The 20,017-nt window shown below is 41.9% G+C and overlaps 1 protein-coding gene across 6 annotated transcripts in view; it reads right to left on the minus strand.

The window, feature by feature from the left end:
* LOC110530443 (myosin light chain kinase 2, skeletal/cardiac muscle) overlaps positions 1-20,017 on the minus strand; it is a 38,633-nt gene that overhangs the window by 7,031 nt on the left and 11,585 nt on the right. Inside the window, exons 1-12 of one of the 6 annotated variants that reach the window (XM_021613509.2) lie at positions 11,887-12,860; positions 8,492-8,650; positions 8,253-8,307; positions 7,161-7,722; positions 5,115-5,485; positions 4,470-4,575; positions 3,504-3,597; positions 3,005-3,114; positions 1,693-1,834; positions 1,428-1,498; positions 1,159-1,287; positions 668-820 (exon numbers count right to left, since the gene is read on the minus strand). In XM_021613509.2, coding sequence (XP_021469184.2) covers positions 668-820; positions 1,159-1,287; positions 1,428-1,498; positions 1,693-1,834; positions 3,005-3,114; positions 3,504-3,597; positions 4,470-4,575; positions 5,115-5,485; positions 7,161-7,722; positions 8,253-8,307; positions 8,492-8,650; positions 11,887-12,483 — 2,549 coding nt within the window. In that variant the 5' untranslated portion in view covers positions 12,484-12,860. Of the gene's footprint in view, positions 1-667; positions 821-1,158; positions 1,288-1,427; positions 1,499-1,692; positions 1,835-3,004; positions 3,115-3,503; positions 3,598-4,469; positions 4,576-5,114; positions 5,486-7,160; positions 7,723-8,213; positions 8,308-8,491; positions 8,651-11,886; positions 12,861-20,017 lie in introns of those variants that run through there. The other 5 variants (XM_021613508.2, XM_021613511.2, XM_021613510.2 and 2 more) reach the window with 5 other exon arrangements.

Genomic DNA, 20,017 nt, shown 5'->3' on the forward strand with positions numbered 1-20,017 from the left:
TGACCTCCATCATTCTTAAATGGAAGAAGTTTGGAACCACCAAGGCTCTTCCAAGAGCTGGCCGCCCCGCCAAACTGAGCAATGTGTGTGTCCAAACTTTTGTGTGTGTGCGTGTGTGTGTTTTACTTTCTAACCCTACCACCCTTCCTCTAATTGGAGTAAAGTAGTAAACAACAATGCTTAGGCCTCTACTTCCAGCTTATACATACTATATACATTTTATGGACACAGTCTATTTTATGATAGTTCTATTTAGTTTGTTTTTACCCCTGTCTTTCCTCAACCTCCCATTTATTTCTGATGTCCATCGGGTTTGATTTCTATTTGCCATATCTTTCAAACTGTGCTCTTCACAAAAGTTCATAACCCATATACATTTCACGAACACACTATGTTTTACATTAGCTATCTTGTTATTATTTGTTATTAGTCCTAACCTTCAGCTCCATTCAATGTGATATCTGTCTTTTTATTTTTAATACATTAGCAAAAAAAAAAAAAAAAAAAACTGTTTTTGTTTTGTCATGATGGTTTGTAGATTGATGAGGGAAAAAACAATTTAATCTGTTTTAGAATAAGGCTGTAACGTAACAAAATGTGGAAAGGTCAAGGGGGATGAAGACTTTCCGAATGCACAGTATTTTGAAATCAAGCAGATGTATGATACCTTTTATTGATGATGAGGAGTTTGGAGATGAAGTCTTTGGCCTCCTCTGAGATGTCTGTAAATTCTGCCTCTTCAAAATTCCACTGGCAGGCCAGAATGTTATTCAAAGTCTCATTGTCGTCGTCACCTAGGAAGGGACACAGACCGCTTAGCCTGTGGAAGAAGAGGAAAAGTATTTATTGTGTGTGTGTGTGTGTGTGTGTGTGTGTGTGTGTGTGTGTGTGTGTGTGTGTGTGTGTGTGTGTGTGTGTGTGTGTGTGTGTGTGTACGTTTGGGCTCCTGAGTGGCGCAGCGGTCTAAAGTCACTGCATCTCAGTGCTAGAGGCGTCAATGCTATGGGAGTTCTATAGGGCAGCGCACAATTGGTCCAGCACCTTACGGGTTAGGGTTTGGCCAGGGTAGGCCGTCATTGTAAATAAGAATTTGTTCATAACTGTCTTGCCTAGTTAAATAAAGGTTAAATAAATAAATGAGTGTGCATGTGTACTCACAGCATATATGTAATCACTCCCAGGCTCCACATGTCGGTGTTGAATGACACAAAGTCGTAGTTGACAACTTCTGGGGCCAGGAACTCTGGGGTGCCGAAATTTATTCGTAACTTCTCTCTGGGCTTGTATCTAGGGGGAATACATGCTTATTTTTATTGGGAATCTATCAATACAAATACAATAGTTTAATGCTGCATGCATTGATACATCATATATGATATACAATTATGCTAATTCAAGTGGACGATTCATGTGAATATGAAACCTACTTTCTGGCAAGTCCAAAGTCGATGATCTTAATTTTATTCGTGACTCTGCTCACACATAGAATATTCTCTGGCTGAAAAAGGTGAAACAATAGCAAGACAGTAGTATATAGAAACCATTGTTACCTGTTGTGTACAATCTGATATGCTATCAATAACATCAGTGGCTATGGAAAACAATGACCTCTGGCACATTAACACTGATCTGAAGCAATAAGTATATATTTTTTTGCTCGCCGCCCCTGTCAAACACAGTGTGGTAGTCTACCTTGAGGTCCAGATGGAGGATGTACATCTTGTGCATGTGCTGCAGGCCCTCACAGATCTGCCTGATGAACAGCACCGTGTCCAGCTCCATCAGAGTGTAGTTCTCATCGATGATCCTGTCAAAGAGCTCCCCTCCATCCACACTACAATCACACACACAAAAACACATTAGGATGCTGCAGAAACGTATGAAGCAAATTGCCCAAAAACAGGACTTGAGCTTGGGGTTGGTAGGAAGTAAAGACTGTATGTACCATGGTCTGAATCAGTAGACTCAAAATGCTGCTGTACTTTCCTGAACACATGCACTATCATTTCATTTCATTAAAGTTTCCTCAAAATCCATTTATTTAAAGATACTACAAGACAGTGCACTGACCTCTCGTGTATTCTCTATCTACAGTGGCATCATGGCATAAAAATGATGTCAAATGAATTTAAGCTTAAAGATGAAGGTTGAGAAAACATTGTGGGAAGGAACAGACAGCGAGGCAGAGAACCATAGACATACACTACATTACAAAAAGTATGTGGACACCTGCTTGTCGAACATCTCATTCCAAAATCATGGGCATTAAAATGGAGTTGGTCCCTCCATTGCTGCTATAACAACCTCCACTCTCGTAGGAAGGCTTTCCACCAGTGGAGGCTCTTCAGAGGAGGAAGGGGAGGACCATCCTCCTCAGTGAAATTTCATAAAAAATGTAATTGTAAAACATTTAAAAAGTTATCCTTTTTAGATAAAACTATACTAAAAATAATCACATCACCAAATAACTGATTAAAACACTACTTTGCCAAGAAGGTCTACAGTAGCCTCAACCGCTGTCTGTAGGGTAGCACCATGGTGTAGCCAGAGGACAGCTAGCTTCAAATCCTCTTCTGGGTACATTGACTTCAATAGAAAACCTAGGAGGCTGATGGTTCTCACCCCCTTCTATAGACTTACACACAAATTATGACAACTTCCGGAGGACGTCCTCCAGCCTATCAGAGCTCTTGCATCTAGTACTGAAAGCATAAGCTTCAGCTAGCTAGCACTGCAGTGTATAACATGTGGTGAGTAGTTGAATCAAAGAGAGAGAAAGGCAATAGTTGAACAGTTTTGAACAAAACAATTTCTTCCAAAATGAAGGACAAGCACTTTAAGCTTCACTTACTGAGCTAGCAAATGCAGCTGGCTAGCCCCAGACCATTATTCCTCCTCCACCAAACTTTACAGTTGGCACTATAGATTGGGGCATTTACTTTTGTATATATAGTGTACAATATAATGCTGATATGTTTTATTTAGTTCTGTGGAGGGAACGTACTATTCCAGCACCAGGATGATGTCGTTCCTGGACTCGTAGGCGGCGTAGAGCTGGATCAGGTTGGCGTGGTCCAGCTGGTTCATGACCGTGATCTCATTCTTCACCACCTCCTACATGCCAAACACACACCAACCACACAATGAGAGGTGTCAGATGTTCGCTTGCAGCTAGCAAGCAGTGTACGGCTCTTCTATTCTGCAAATTTAACATTTATCATAAAATGAGGAAGAAACATATTCCGCGTCCAACCACTTCCTTAGAGTGAAAATGTTTTTAGAGTGTTATGTTCAGATGTCTAATTCCACATTTAAAAAAAAAAATGTAATACTCAAAAAGTATTTCAAAATAACTTACTTTTTCAAGGAAGCTGCAAGGTGTGTAGAGGTTTTTTATATGCATGCAAAACGCACATAGCCTTCGAAGATACATTTTTAAACCTTAACAAGTGTAGTTTATTCAGTTTATATTCCAAGTACATTTACTCATTAAGAATTAGTACCTTCTCTTTCTGACTCCGGGCTTTGATGATCTTGGCAGCCAGGGTGAGACCCGAGGAGTTTTCCATGCATTTGTGCACCTGGCCAAAACGACCTCTAAGAGAGAGACGGAAAAATAAGTAAGGTGTCTTCAGTTTCTGACTCGTTTTCTTTTTTATAACGTAACCTTACTCCCTCTCCCGCTGACTAAGAGTTGGCACAACGATCGATCACCTGTAAGTCACAAATCCTATAATGTTACTCATCCAGGTAATATGTCCCCTGAATGGAGGGGGATTGCACAGTCAGAAGATGAACTACTTGAACTATCAAAACTATTTCATCAGTATGTCCTCGGATACTAAATCAGTTCTCCTCCAATACAAGAAAGTAATATCATTTTGTGAAGGTATTTTATTGTTCATTTCTCCTTTATTTCATTAAATGAGAGTAAGGGTCCTCTCTTTGAAAATGTAGATTAACACTTAGAGATTAGCTCACAGCTGGCAGTGGGGGTATGGTTTCACATGCCCCAAAGGCCTTCAGTAAAAATAACTGCCCTGACTCTGGAGTTATGAACCAGGGGAGAGGAGAAGAGAGGAGAGGAGAGGAGGGGAGGGTTACACAACTCAACATTGTTGAGGACCTCTGTTCCTCTCTATCTATGATTTAGGTGAGATATAATTTGTTCCATGAGTTTGGTTCCAAAAGACAATGGAGAATCGACTAATAATTGACAAATTTATAATAACTCAGTACAATGTAGGAAAGAGCTCGATGGAGAGGAGTCGTTGATGGCCTGTGCTCTCTGGGGAGCGATCGGCCTAAGCAGGCACTATTTTATGTTACTCTTTGGAACCTCACAATGGTCACAGCGGATGGATACAATTATTCTTGAATTTGAAGTTAATCAGTTGAAAAGTCATTTCAAATTTTACCTTGTGGTTCAAATCATTATGTATCGCTAGGAACAGGATAGGTACACTTACCCTCCGAGAACCTCTGCTCTGTTGATGGTGTAGAAGTTGCTGATCTGGTTCGGTTTGGCTGCCACCATCCGATGGTTGAATGGAGCCGGAGGAGGAGAGCTTTTATCTTAAAGGAGATATGACACAAAATTATTTCATTTTTAACCATTTAACCATGGAAGTCACATAGAGATTGACATCTATTTTTCAAGTGAGCCCTGGCAAACAGTAGCATGGAGGGGAAATAGAAGCTGTATTGTTAATCAGATAGCATGTGGCTCTATGGTACCTCATAATCAAGTTATCATCCTGTGCTAACTAACACACTGTGGTAAACATGAGAAAGGAGATGTTGGTTATGCAGACTACAGTACTCTCCTACTTTGTTACTCCTAGGAAGCATGCTTTTTTATACCCTAATTCAATATGATTATGAATATTTTCTACAAAAAGAGAAAGAATAGCCACCATATCAAACATCTATTGGACTTCATATCAGGACAAATCCTAATATTTGTTTGCGTAACTCCAGTTTTCCACTGAGATTAATGTGTGATTTATGGAATCGTTGAGTTGAGTGTTCGCATTTCAAGTTCCTCCCTCAGTACTTATCACCTTTCCCCCAGACTTAAAGCCACAGTGCCCCATAAAAATGCTGGTCCTCACCAATGAAGAACTGTTCCCCAGTAGAGTGCCTGACTTCTGTAGACTGATCAGGCTTCTTCTCTTTTCCCATCCTCTCCTTCAGTTCCACACGGATATCCACCCCGTCTGCCTTGAAGATGCCCCATCCCTCATCCTCATCCTCTGGTCTTTCTCCTTCCTCTTCCTCCTCCTGCCTCTCCCCCTGCTCCTTCTCCCCCTGCCTCACATATTCCTCTCCTGCTCCTCCCTCCACCCGACTCTTCTTGTGGTCCTCCACTCCCAGGTCTTCCTCCGCCACGCGACGCTTACTGCTGGTGCTGCACTCTTCAATCTGGTCCTGTTCTGCAGCTTCCAGGGACTGAGAGGAGGCACTTCTGTTGTGGACTTCACAACTGAAATAGACAAACATAAACTCAGCAAAAAAAGAAATGTCCTCTCACTGTCAACTGCGTTTATTTTCAGCAAACTTAACATGTGTAAATATTTGTATGAACATAACAAGATTCAACCACTGAGACATGAACTGAACAAGTTCCACAGACATGTGACTAACAGAAATTGTATAATGTGTCCCTGAACAAAGGGGGGGGGGGGTCAAAATCAAAAGTAACAGTCAGTATTTGTTGTGGCCACCAACTGCATTAAGTACTGCAGTGCATCTCCTCCTCGTGGACTGCACCAGATTTGCCAGTTCTTGCTGTGAGATGTTACCACACTCTTCCACCAAGGCACCTGCAAGTTCCCAGACATTTCTGGGGTGAAAGGCCCCAGCCCTCACCCTCCGATCCAACAGGTCCCAGACGTGCTCAATGGGATTGAGATCCAGGCGAGTCGCCTGCCATGGCAGAACACTGACATTCCTGTCTTACAGGAAATCATGCACAGAACGAGCATTATGGCTGGTGGCATTGTCATGCTGGAGGATCATGTCAGGATGAGCTTGCAGGAAAGGTACCACATGAGGGAGGAGGACATCTTCCTTGTAACGCACAGCGTTGAGATTGCCTTCAATGACAACAAGCTCAGTCCGATGATGCTGTGACACACCACCCCAGACCATGACGGACCCTCCACCTCCAAATTGATCCCGCTCCAGAGTACAGGCCTCGGTGTAACGCTCATTCCTTTGACGATAAATGCGAATCCGACCATCACCCCTGGTGAGACAAAACCGCGACTCGTCAATGGAGAGCACTTTTTGCCAGTCCTGTCTGGTCCAGCGATGGTGGGTTTGTGCCCATAGACACTGATGTCAGGTGAGGACCTGCCTTACAACAGGCCTACAAGCCGTCAGTCCAGCCTCTCTCAGCCTATTGTGGACAGTCTGAGCACTGATGGAGGAATTGTGTGTTCCTGGTGTAACTCGGGCAGTTGTTGTTGCCATCCTGTACCTGTCCCGCAGGTGTGATGTTCGGATGTACCGATCCTGTGCAGGTGTTGTTACACGAGGTCTGCCACTGCGAGAATGATCAACTGTCCATCCTGTCTCCCTGTAGCGCTGTCTTAGGTGTCTCAAAGTATTGACATTGCAATTTATTGCCCTGGCCACATCTGCAGACCTCATGCCTCCTTGCAGCATGCATAAGGCAAGTTCATACAGATGAGCAGGGACACTGGGCATCTTTCTTTTGGTCAGTAGAGTCAGTAGAAAGGCCTCTTTAGTGTCCTATGTTTTCATAACTCTGACCTTAATTGCCTACCGTCTGTAAGCTGTGAGTGCCTCCACAGGTGTGTGTTCATTAATTGTTTATGGTTCATTGAACAAGCATGGCAAACACTGTTTATACCCTTTACAATGAAGATCTGTGAAGTTATTTGGATTTTTACGAATTATCTTTGAAAGACATGTCCTGAAAAAGGGACGTTTCTTTTTTTGCTGAATTTATTTTAGAAATTAGTGTGTGTATTTGAAAGACAGGGATCACAGAGTGAATGGTACTGAAGTAGAGAGAGAAATAAAGAGAGAGAATGAGAGGGACAGAGAGTGAGAGACAGAGAACGAAACAAAGAAATACATCAAATAAAATAAATAGGAAGGGATTGAGGAGGGTAGAGGGGATACTCTACCTCTCTGGAATAGAGCCAGTCTCTCCTGGAGCTTCAGGGGAGGGTGGGAGAGGAGGGAGATCCTTAACTGACATATCAGCAGCTTCTGATGGGCCTGCACTGTCCTCCTCCTTTTTGTTCCCCTCTCTCTCCTCTGCTCCTCTAACCTCCTCAGGCTGCTCTGTGATTTTCAACAGCTCTTCCTCTCGCTCGTCTTCCTTGAACTTCAATTCACTGAGGTGGTCTTCCTTCTCTTGCTTCTTTATGACCTCCTCTTCCTCCTTCCTCTCCTCCACTTTTAGTCCATCTCCTGCTGCCTCCCTCTCCTTCTCAGACAATGACTCCTCTTCGGTCACGGGGGCCTTGGGGCCCTTGAGGATCAAGTCCAGCAGGTTCGGGCTGAGGGACCCAGTCTGTGATGATCCCAAACCCTCTGAGGCCCTTCCAGATCCAGCCTCCAGGTCCAAGACGCCATCAGGGGTAAGCTGCTGCTGGTGACCTGATGATGATCTCTCTGCATTCTCCCTGTTGAGCTTCTGAACCTCCTTTAGCAGCAACGCCTGCTTCCTCAGGGAGATGGTGTCTGCATTGGAACAAACAGAATGGCCAAGGGGATACAGTTATAATTAATTAAACCACCTGCATGATTTTCACTTTAGTAACTATAATCAGATGATTGCACATATCTCAGAATGTCAACACACTCCTAGTATCCTCCTAAGATAATGGCAGGTGGTTGTCTGAAGTGTCAGTCTGATCTTTTTTATTCTCTTTGATGTTTTGGTTTCATGATGTACTTGTTAGCGCAATACTGTTGTTTACATCTGACAGGAAGACTGCTGTGACTAGCCGGTTGGTTATCTTTTGTGTGGCTCCAAGATAGTATCATTCAAGGAAGTCTATTTTCTTCTCCCGCTCTCTAAGCTTTCAGAACACATGTTGTTTACATCTCACATGTTACATGTTGTGAGTGCTGCTGTGTGTGAGTTAGTTTGTTTTGACTGGTAAAGGTCACTGTGTGTGTGTTGTACGGCTGTGAGCTATTGTTGACACATTTTAATGTACTGTGAACACCTGCTGTATCTGGGGGTTTCTTCTTCTGTGTTTTCAGACCTTTTGTGCTCAGACTGGACTTCTCCTTCCCATCCTTCCCCTTGTGATCTTTTGACTAAAGGAAGGGAAGAACGAAAGATAAGATCATCACGTTCTGCATTTGGTTTACATTTCAACATTCTTCAAAACGAGGTAAAATATGTATATTTCCCTGAAACCGCTACCACTATGTAATTACAATATTTACTGCACAGAAACTTCATGATAAACATGTTTTCTGTGAGCAAGTTAACACGTACAAAGTTTCCGCAGAGTTTGCGGATTGTGAGAAAATGCTTTGGTCCGTGGAGCTTTGTTGTCTTGTGACTGTGAGTGGTCTCCGGTCTACTAGGTTTGGGTTCACATTTACTGGTTATCATCCCTTGAGTCCCTTTTGTGGCTTTAGTAGAGGTAGTTTTCTGTTAAGGAGACAGACAACACGGCAATGCCAGTTGGACAATGGTGAATGGTCTGCAACATGAGATGGATTATGACACTGTTAGAGAGGGTAAGGAGGAAGGGGAGTGGTAGTGAGAAAGGTAGGTTACAAAGGAACATGAACATTTGACAGTATGAAAGATGAAAACACGTGTTACAATATGTGAAATGAATCAAATGAATGACTGAATGTGATGTTAAAGATGAAAGGAACATGAATGTAACCGTCAAAACATTTAGCCTAGCCTGATTGTTGTTTCATTCAAGTTAGCATCCTGCTACTGTATTAATACAAACTACAAAGCCAAACTTGTTTCAGTCAAAGCATGACGTTGACTGTCCACAGCAGATGTATAGATAGGTTGGTACATGTGTGCGAGGCTGTGAATTTATAGTTAATCACTTGTCACAGTGAGCGATGGAATGCAATACTGACCCTAAGCGGAGAAATTGCCCGCAACCAACCAAACAAGTCTTCTCAAACAGACTTCGAACCCGAGGGGCTACCCAGTACTATAGTCAACACTCCAGTCCTTTAATGAGCAGGTCAACATCTTAAAAAATGTCTCAAGGCGTGTTGTTGGTTGTGAGGTAAGCACTGATCAGTAGTAAGGCAGAGGAGATATTTTGAGAGTGGTACGATATGTGTGTGGTTTGATATGTGTGTGGTTTGTGTGGTGTGTGTGGGGGGACCACATTGACAAATGTCTGCGGTAGACAGTCATCTCACACCTTAGAGGTGAATGGAGACGGCCGGAGGCTGGAGCCACCGCCTGGCGAGAGCTCTGACGACAACGAGAATTCCTGGTGATCTGAGTCATACAGTAGCCAATAGACAATCACAGAGGTATGTATGCCCTTACATGTGGACTTATATGACCCCTTAGTTGCTGTTTGAGTTCTAACCTCAAGTCAAGCTGAAAATGTCAAGTCTGTATCGTAGTTTGAGGTTTTGTGCTAGAACTGTGTTGAAATGGAAAGACCCTTAACTCACCAAATAAGGGTCTGAATACATTGCAATTATCAGATACTGCACCAGTACCTACTTACAGGACCGCTTTCCTAATTTCCTAGTACACATACTCTACACTACTATACACCATGACATGTGGAAACTCTTACACTACAATGTATCTCATTCACCATCTAAATGAGTTGGTCTCTGCTTGCAGGTAATAGACCCTGGGCATGAAAACAGATACCAATCTGGCATCCACCCTCATGCCAGTAATGGAACGGGATGATAACTGGCTTTGAGGTACCCATAAGTCCCGCTTAAGGCTTTAATAACAGACAGCACTAGCCATTGACCTTCAGTGTCTCTGTGTCTAAGACCACTCTCAGTGTGTTACTGCTGGTCACATTGAATCAACAACTTAAAGTGCTTGTTGAAGTTGGTAGGAAGTGACTGGGACTTAAGCCTAGAGGATTTGGGTTTAAGTTAACCTTCTACAACAAAATCAGTGCTACTCATTGTGCTTGGACTACTTAACCCAGTGCAATGGACAGTTGACATTATGATTCAAATTCTTCTCTTTCTGTAACCTAATCAGTCCAGTACCAAATGCTTCTAGTTACTTCCCTAAGATCACTGAGTCGTTAACTAGTTTCACATGCTTGCTAGTACATACAGATGTAATATCTTAATTTGATCACTCTGTCGTCACAGAGAACTTTCCTGCGTAGCAGGAAATGCAAATGTATAGTACATGCAAGGTTTAACTAGGCTTAAAACATTTTTCATTTCCACTTTAGAATTTCAGACTCAACCCCTACAAAAATGTCCTTGAATTATAATCCACATAATAATTTACATTCCTGTTGCTGCAGGATTATTTAACTGCTGCGAGACACTGTTCAAATTAAGATATTTTTTTTACTGGCCCAACCTTCCATCCCAAGTAAGACCGATCACCTGAATAAAGCATCTACAGGGTACAACCACTCCACCATTAAAAACACAGTGTCCTATACAGGTCAATCATCTCCTGCTTATTTTGTGCCACTCACATCTGAAGCAGTGCCAGCCTCTGTTCCAGCCTCTGTGCCAGCCTCTGTGCCAGCCTCAAATGTAGCACACAGTGTGAAGAACAATAATTTACTAGACCCTTTAAATCAATGGCTGTTTGACACTGTTGCCATGACTGGATTTCTAATGAAGAGTTATGAATAGATTTATCTGAAACAATGTACATGGGGGATGCTCTGAATTGAAATGCATATATAGGTAACAGATATCAATACACATCACTGAAACCATAGTACGTCTACAGTATATCCACGCTGGGACCTCTCAACATGCCATTACAGGACTGAGAGGGTGAGAGAGAAATACCGCAATAGAGAGAAAGATATACAGAAAACAAGAGAGAGAGACAGAGAGAAAGAGAGAGGGGGGAGTCCTTACACTCAGCACCCCAGATGCCGGTGGCCACATTATAGGCCAAGGACGAATGTAGAATGTAGGCTAATGTGCAGTATGAGCAGAGCAATAAGTGTATTACTGTAGGTGGTGAAAGGTGGGGGCACATTTGAGTTCTTTTGGTTGGGCATTGTAAACAGATGTTGTTTTTCACATACCACTGTACTTGATTGTGAGGTGGTGGAATGTTCCCCACCAATTCCAACACTGGGTATAAGTGTCAAGGCTTTGGCTCCTTCCATACAATATGGCGTGCTCTGCATGGCACTATACAAGCAGTGGAGATCGCTATGTCCCAAAGTCATATTGCTTTGACACATCTTCCACCACTTCATGAGGAAAAACAGCATGAGCCAAGCCACAATCCTTCCTTAGGAAACAGATCTCCACTTGACTAGCCAGTTTTGCTGCTCTGATCATTTTCCTCTGCAGTGCCAACATCATAAAACTAAACCAAATCAAAAACCAAACATGGAAACATGGAGCACCTTATCTCCGAACCTGAATACAATGTGCCCATTTTTGAAGGACATGTAATTTGCAGGAGCATGAGGAAACAGTGAACCCAGCAATTCATCTAACCTACGTTGCCCATCAAAACATCCATAACTTCAATCCATTCTAAATTAACACCTGAACACAAGTGTTTTATTATTAAATTCACATGAACATAATCCAGAGTTTTGTTAAGTAAAGAGTTCATAAAGTGCCTTAATAAAGAACCCTTAATACAGTCTACATAGACCTGCACAAACACACCTCTTTGGTTAGTGCAGTTTGAGCTTCCAGTCTCACCTTGTCAGTCTTCTTAGTAACTGAGCTCTCGCTCTTTTCTGCAGACGATTGCCTCTTAACGTCCACCTTGCCCTTACTGTCTTTGGACTTGGGGGCCTTGTGTGCTGCAGGACGCATAAACATCATCTCCATAACCCGGGAGCTCTTCACCGTCTCCCCGATGAATCTGATGACCTGCTGGATGCTGAGGACCAGATTCTCCATCCCGTCCAGCTTCTCAGCCTGCTTCTCCGAGCGCTGGTCCAACGCCATCATGATGGAGCTCATCTCATGACACATCTCTCTCACCTCGCCCACCACACCTGTACCCTGGGTTTGAGCCAGGGGAAGAGTTAGGGCTCTTGCAGGTATATGGATCTCCTCGTTGTCCACCTTCAGAGTTTCCACGTCCCTTTCGATACCATCGATGTCCTGGGTTATTCCGTCCAGCCGATTGAGGACCTTCTCCTGGATGTTGATGAGCCTGTCCATCTTACTGCTCAGAGACTCAATGCGATTCTGAATGAGGTCCAAGCCGGCACCAGTGCAGTCAGTTAGGTTATCCATCGTGCTTGGCTTTCCAGGGGATGAGTTAGAGTTCACTATCTTTGAACTCATGACCGAATCACGTTAGGACACCCAATCGAGACAGAAAAAGGGTCACAGAAAGGTTGATGACCAACGTCCGAGTGACAGACGGGACAACTTTTTTGAAAAACGCAGCCAGCCTTATCCCTATGTGCTCCTCTTCAACTGTACAGACAAGCTGATTTAACGAAGGATATGTGAATAAAATGCTAATTTATCAACAACAAAAATGAAGAAAATCAAACTAACTAAATTAAAATCCATAAAGAGTGAAACCAGAAAAATACAGCCAGTAACTGTCAGTGTAACCTGTGGAAACACCTTCAGAGTTCTGACTTAACAGACATCCGGTCGTGAGATTGTCCCTGTCTCTCACCTACTGCTTGACACCTCTGCTCTTCTCCTTACTGGAGGTGGTATTAAGAATGGAATGAGCCTGTCTACATAAATGTAAACGGCCCAGCCGACGTCAGCAGGGGACCGGCCAGGGGGGCGGGGGGCTGTGAGAGGCCGTGAGGGGAAGCAGTTTGGCTCTGGAGGGGCTGTCAGACATCTGAGCGCCTTTAAATGTTAAGCCCACCACCATAGCCACTCTCTGGCCCACCTGCCAAGTGTCAAAATGGCCAGTGTACACAGTTCCTCTCTCTGAGGCAGTGGAAAGTTGTCTGGGACGACGCTAGACACTTTGTTTCGTTTTTTACTTTATTTGCATGTAAATGGATATAGACTTTTCAGTCTCACTTGGTTGTTTCACCATGATTAGCCTGAACAGGTGCTTACAGATGGAGAGGGGGGTCACTGACCTGTTTTATTTATAAGCGGTCAGGGACATTTTTAAGTCAACTCAAAATATCCAACAATCATGTCAAAAGTGCCAGTCTCACAGAACAGCTGTGTTTGCAAAAAAAAAAAACTTTTTAAATTAGATCCTTATTAATGACTGGCATAGTAATTAACAGCTTCGCAGTGTTTACGAGTGGCTGGAAAAATAATGATTGTGATAACATCAGGGAAATAACTGCATGTGAGTATTGAGTCTCAGTATGTAAGACAGTCGTACAGTGCATTCGGAAAGTATTCAGACCTCTTAACTTTTTCCACATTTTATTACATTCTAAAATTGACTTTTTTTTTAAAGTTCCTTAATCAATCTACACACAATACCCCATAATGACAAAGCAAAAACAGTTTGTATACATTTTTGCAAATGCATAAAAAATGTATAACTTGAGATTTGTTGAAGCACCTTTGGCAGCGATTACAGCCTCTAGCCTTCTTGGGTATGACGCTACAAGACTGGCACACCTGTATTTGGAGAGTTTCTCCCATTCTCTGCAGATCCTCTCAAGCTCTATCAGGTTGGATGGGGAGCGTCTCTCCACAGCTATTTCAGGTTTCTCCAGAGATGTTCGATCGGGGTTCAAGTCCGGGCTCTGGCTGGGCCAATCAAGGACATTCAGAGACTTGTCCCGTAGCCACTCCTGTGTTGTCTTGGCTGTGTGCTCTCAAGGATGATCAATGGAAACAGGATGCACCTGAGCTCAATTTCAAGTCTCATAGCAAAGGGTCTGAATACTTATGTAAATAAGGTTACAAAAAATTAGACATTTGCAAAAATTACAAAAAGTTATTGTGTATAAATTGATTTAAATATATATATATTTAACTTTTATTTAACTAGGCAAGTTAGTTAAGAACACATTCTTATTTACAATGACGGCCTACTGGTCCAATCCTTCATAATCGTCATCAGAAGAGGAGGAAAACCATTAAAGGTTAACTTCCTTGTTCTATGGCAAGACGACAGATTTTTACCTTGTCAGCTCAGGGATTTGATCCAGCAAACTTTCGGTTATTGGCCCAATGCTCTAACCACTAGGCTACCTGATGAGGGAAAAAAATATATTTAATCAATTAGAATAAGGCTGTAATGTGACAAAGTATGGAAAAAGTCAAGGGGTCTGAATACCTTCCACATGCACTGTATATTGCTACGGAAAGCTCTTTGCTGGCTGCGAAACGGCTATAACTTGCGCCCACCCATTGAAGGAGCAAGAAAAAGGTTCAGATTGTAGCCTGTAGTCCCCTGGCTGAGAAAGAGCTTAAGGTCTTTAGCCTATGTGCTTAAATAGGAGAAGGGTAACAGCCATGATAATACTGTGTCTCTCCTCTGACTAACACATCAAGTCAGATCCTTCCCACACCATCACACACACTTAGCCTACTCATACAGAGTTAAGACAGTTAAGGATACATTTTAACATAGGGCCTGGTAATTGGACCCCTCAACAGTGTACCCTGTAAACCTATCCAAACGTGCTTGATGAAGTGGTCCGTCTGGGACAAACTGTCATAAACTATAATACATGAATTTAACATTTTACTGCACTGGGTTCAATCAGGGTCAGAGAGTGTTTATTTAATTATAAAAAAAATTATGTGATATACTGTATCAGATTTAATATTGCAGATAGATTGTAGCTTCCACCAATATAATTGTCTGGATCATATCCAATCCTCCATATAGATTTTTTGAAATATATACAGTACCAGTCAAAAGTTTGAACACACCAACTTATTCAAGGGTTTTCCTTTATTTTTACTATTTTCTACATTGTAAAATAATAGTGAATACATCAAAACGATGAAATAACCCATATGGAATCATGTAGTAACCAAAAAAAGTGTTACACAAATCCAAATATATTTTGTATTTTAGATTCTTCAAAGTAGCCACCCTTTTCCTTGATGACAGCTTTGCACACTCTTGGCATTCTCTCAACCAGCTTCATGAGGAATGCTAGTCCAACAGTCTTGAAAGAGTTCCCACATATGCTGAGCACTTGTTGACTACCTTTCCTTCACTCTGTGGTCCAACTTATCCCAAACCATCTCAAATGGTTTGAGGTCAGGTGATTGTGGAGGCCAGGTCATCTGATGCAGCACTCCATCAACTCTCCATGGTTAAATAGCCCTTATACAGCCTGGAGGTCTGTTTTGGATCATTGATCTGTTGAAAAACAAATGATTGTCCCACTAAGCGTAAACCATGCTGGTAAAGCGTGTCTTGAATTCTAAATAAATCACGGACAATGTCACCAACAAAGCACCCCCACACTATCACTCCTCCTCCATGCTTCACAGTGGGAACCAGAGATGCAGAGATCATCCGTTCAACTACTCTGCGTCTCACAAAGATATGGCGGTTAGAACCAAAAAGCTCAAATTTGGACTAATCAGACCTAAGGACAGATCTCCAATGGTCTAATGTCCATTGCGAGTGTTTCTTGGCCCAAGCAAGTCTCTTCTTATTATTGGTGTCTTTTAGTAGTGGTTTCTTTGCAACAATTTGACCATGAAGGCCTGATTCACACAGTGAACAGTTGATGTTGAGATGTGTCTGTTACTTGAACTCTGTGAAGCATTTATCTGCAATCTGAGGCTGGTAACTCTAATGAACTTATCCTCTGCAGCAGAGGTAACTCTGAGGCGGTTTCATCATAGAGCTGGATGATTTTTGCAAGTGAAGAAACTCAAAGTTCTTGAAATTTTCAAGATTGATTGATTTTCATGTCTTAAAGTAATGATGGACTGTCTTTTCTCTTTGCTTATTTGAGCTGTTCTTGCCATAATTTGGACTTGGTCTTACCAAAGAGGGCTATCTTCTGTATACCTTCTGTATACCGCAAAGGGCAGCTACTTTGAAGAATCTCAAAAATAAAATATATTTTGATTTGTTTAACACTTTTTTGTTTACGACATGATTCAATACGGGTTATTTCATTGTTTTGATGTATTCACTATTATTCTACAATGTCAGAAAATAGGAAAAATATAGACAAACCCTGGAATGAGTAGGCGTGTCCAAACTTTTGATAGGTACTGTATATACACTAATACACATATGAGTTGGGGTGGCAGGTAGCCTAGTGGTTAGAGCGTTGGGCCAGTAACCGAAAGGTTGCTGGATCGAATTCCCGAGCTGCCCCAGAACAAGGCAGTTAACCCACTATTCCCCGGTAGGCCGTAATTGTAAACAATCATTTGTTCTTAACTGACTTGCCTAGTTAAATAAAGGTTACATTTAAAAACATGTTTTAAAATATATATATAAATATATATATATATATATATATATATATATATATATATATATATATATATATATATAAATATATATATATATATATATATATATATACACACATTCAAATCAAATCATATCAAATGTATTTATATAGCCCTTCGTACATCAGCTGATATCTCAAAGTGCTGTACAGAAACCCAGCCTAAAACCCCAAACAGCAAGCAACGCAGGTGTTGAAGCACGTTGGCTAGGAAAAACTACCTCGGAAGAAACCTAGAGAGGAACCAGGCTATGAGGTGTACACACACACACTCAAATATACATGCATATACACACATATTTTTACAATATATTTTTCTTTATTATTTTCCACTAACTCTACCCCCCCCCCCCCCCCCCCCCCCCCCCGCCTTCGGAAAGTATTCAGACCCTTTAACTTTTTCCACATAATGACAAAGCAAAAACAGATTTAGAATTTTTTTGCAAATTTATTACAATCAAAAAACTGAAATATCACATTTACATAAGTATTCAGACCCTTTACTCAGTACTTTGTTGAAGCACCTTTGGCAGCAATTACAGCATAGAGTATTATTGTGTATGATGCTTGGCACACCTGTATTTGGGGAGTTTCTCCCATTCTTCTCTGCAGATCCTCTCAAGCTCAGTCAGGTTAGATGGGGAGAGTTGCTGCAAAGCTATTTTCAGGTCTCTCCAAAGATGTTCAACCGGGTTCAAGTCCTAGCTCTGGCTGGGCCACTCAAAGACATTCAGAGATTTGTCCCGAAGCCACTCCTGCATTGTCTTGGCTGTGTGCTTGGGGTCGTTGTCCTGTTGGAAGGTGAACCTTCGCCCAGTCTGAGGTCCTGAGCACTTTGGAGCAGGTTTTCATCAATGATCTCTCTGTATTTTGCTCCGTTCATCATTCCCTTGATCCTGATTAGTCACCCAGTCCCTGCCTCTGAAACACATCCTCACAGCAAGCATGATGCTGCCAACACCATTCTTCAACGTAGGGATCGTGCCAGGTTTCCTCCAGACGTGACGCTTGGCATTCAGGCCAAAGAGTTCAATCTTGGTTTCATCAGACCATAGAGTCTTGTTTCTCATGGTTAGAGCCTGATTGGTGGTGCTGCAGAGATGGTTGTCCTTCTGGAAGGTTTTCCCATCTCCACAGAGGAACTCTGGAGCTCTGTCCGAGTGACCATCAGTTTCTTGGTCATCTCCCTGACCAAGGCCCTTCTCCCCCAATTGCTCAGATTGGCTGGGCAGCCAGCTCTAGGAAGAACCTTGTTGGTTCCAAACTTCTTCCATTTAAGAATTATGGAGGCCACTGTGATCTTGGGGACCTTCAATACTGCAGAAATGTTTGGTGCCCTTCCCCAGATCTGTACCTCGACACAATCTTGTCTCGGAGCTCTATTGACAATTCCAGTTGGGTTTCTCCTCGGAAGCAAACAGAAAAATACATGCAGCTGGAGATTACGCAATAATTGCGACAGAGGACACCAAGTGACCACCTGGTATATGTAGTGTAAAATGGTCAGTCTTCCAATGATATGCCTACAAATACGTCACAATGCTGTCGACACTATGGGGAAACGACAGAAAGTCTAAGCTCATTCGTGACCCATACACAGCCATATAATGACTCATTGAAACACAGCGCCTTCAAAATCTGGGGGTACTTCCTGTTTGAAATGTCATCTTGGTTTCGCCTGTAGCATCAGTTCTGTGGCACTCACAGACAATATCTTTGCAGATTTGGAAACGTCAGAGTGTTCTCTTTCCAAAGCTGTCAATTGTATGCATAGTCGAGCATCTTTTCGTGACAAAATATCTTGTTTAAAACGGGAACGTTTTTTATCCAAAAATTAAAAGAGCGCCCCCTATATCAAAGAAGTTCCTCTTGGCTTGGTTTTTGCCCTGACATGCGCTGTCAATTTTACGGACACAATCTATTTAGCAATAGTTATCCTTTGTTTGCTTTTACTTCTATCCTTCAGCTACCCTCAACCCTCCCATCTATTTCTGAAGTCCATCCAGTTCTATTTGCCATATATTTTCAACTGTGCTGTTTCACAAAAGTTCTTAACCTACTGTATATGTATTTTACGGACACAGTATATTTTACATTAGTTATCTTGTTGTCATTAGTCCTACCCTTCAGCTCCCCTCAACCCCTCCCATCTCTCTCTTAATACCATCCATATTGAATTTCTACTTTCCATATATTTTTCAACTGTGCTGCGATGTTTTACAAAAATGTGGAAGTTTTCTATTCTCATAGTTTCTACAGATTGTAAATTAAAGATAAAATGTTTTGCTAAAAGTATTATTATATTATTGATCGATTGAATATGACTTTTCAAATCACCCAGTAGTGCTATCTGCAGAGTTAGCTCCAGGTAAATTTTGTAATTCTTCAATCATTCCTGGACCAGTGACCAAAAACAAGCTTCATATGGGCAGTACCAAAACAAATTATATGATTCTGTGTTTCTTGGTATTCTTAAATAAATCTACTTTGAAACAAAAGTATACACCTCACACACATGATTATGGTCTTAACAAAAATAAGACACCTCTGTACCATGTCAGATATAGAATTGAAATGTATTACATTTTGAGTTTGCATCCCAATATTACACTATATACATCTCAGAAGACTAAAATACAACAACATTTTGACATAGAAACACTGGATTTTCAGATATTTTCTTTTTAAATAATGTAGATTAATTATGAAAAATATCAAAAGCATAACACCCATGAGGCCATTAGAGGGCGATTTGAATGCAGGAAAGGGCTACGTGAAAAATACTCTATCTATAGATAAACATATTATGTTGTTATTCATGTATAAACTGAACAAAAAATAAACACAATATGCAACATTTTCAACATTTTACTGAGTTACAGTTCACATAAGCAGAGACCTGAGGACACCATCCAACCTGGAACTGAGTGTGTAGTGTTTGGTCTGATGCTATTTTGAAAGCAAAGAAGAAAAATAAAGTACATTACAAAGATGTATTATTATTATTTAGATTTTTTGATATATTTTACTTTATGGGGACTGAATGCTGAGTTAAGGCTTCCAGGCTTGCAAGGACAGACCAGATACAAATTCAACTAGCACCAAGGTGTGAAGTAAAAGGTGTCGAGGCCTTTGGGCCCAACAAGTGGCAGGACCCTTTGAAGCACCCTCTGAAGCCCCCTCCTGCTGTTCAAAGACCATCCACTGGCATTTTCTACATGAAATCTGACTCCAGAAATAAAAGCTTCTCCCAAGTGGGTGTAATACCTACTGCTGTTGCCTGCTGCTGGGGTTCCACCTGGTGATCTGTTCACCGTCGGCCCTGGCCTGGCTCCCCCTGTCTGGTACAGGTACCCCCACCACACTCCCCCCTCTCTCCAGAGCTTTCGTTCACCTCCAGCACACACACACTGTTGGGGCGAGTGACTCTGAACTTA

This window comes from Oncorhynchus mykiss, chromosome 8 (assembly GCF_013265735.2).
Source record: "Oncorhynchus mykiss isolate Arlee chromosome 8, USDA_OmykA_1.1, whole genome shotgun sequence".
Taxonomy (NCBI): Eukaryota; Metazoa; Chordata; class Actinopteri; order Salmoniformes; family Salmonidae; genus Oncorhynchus; species Oncorhynchus mykiss.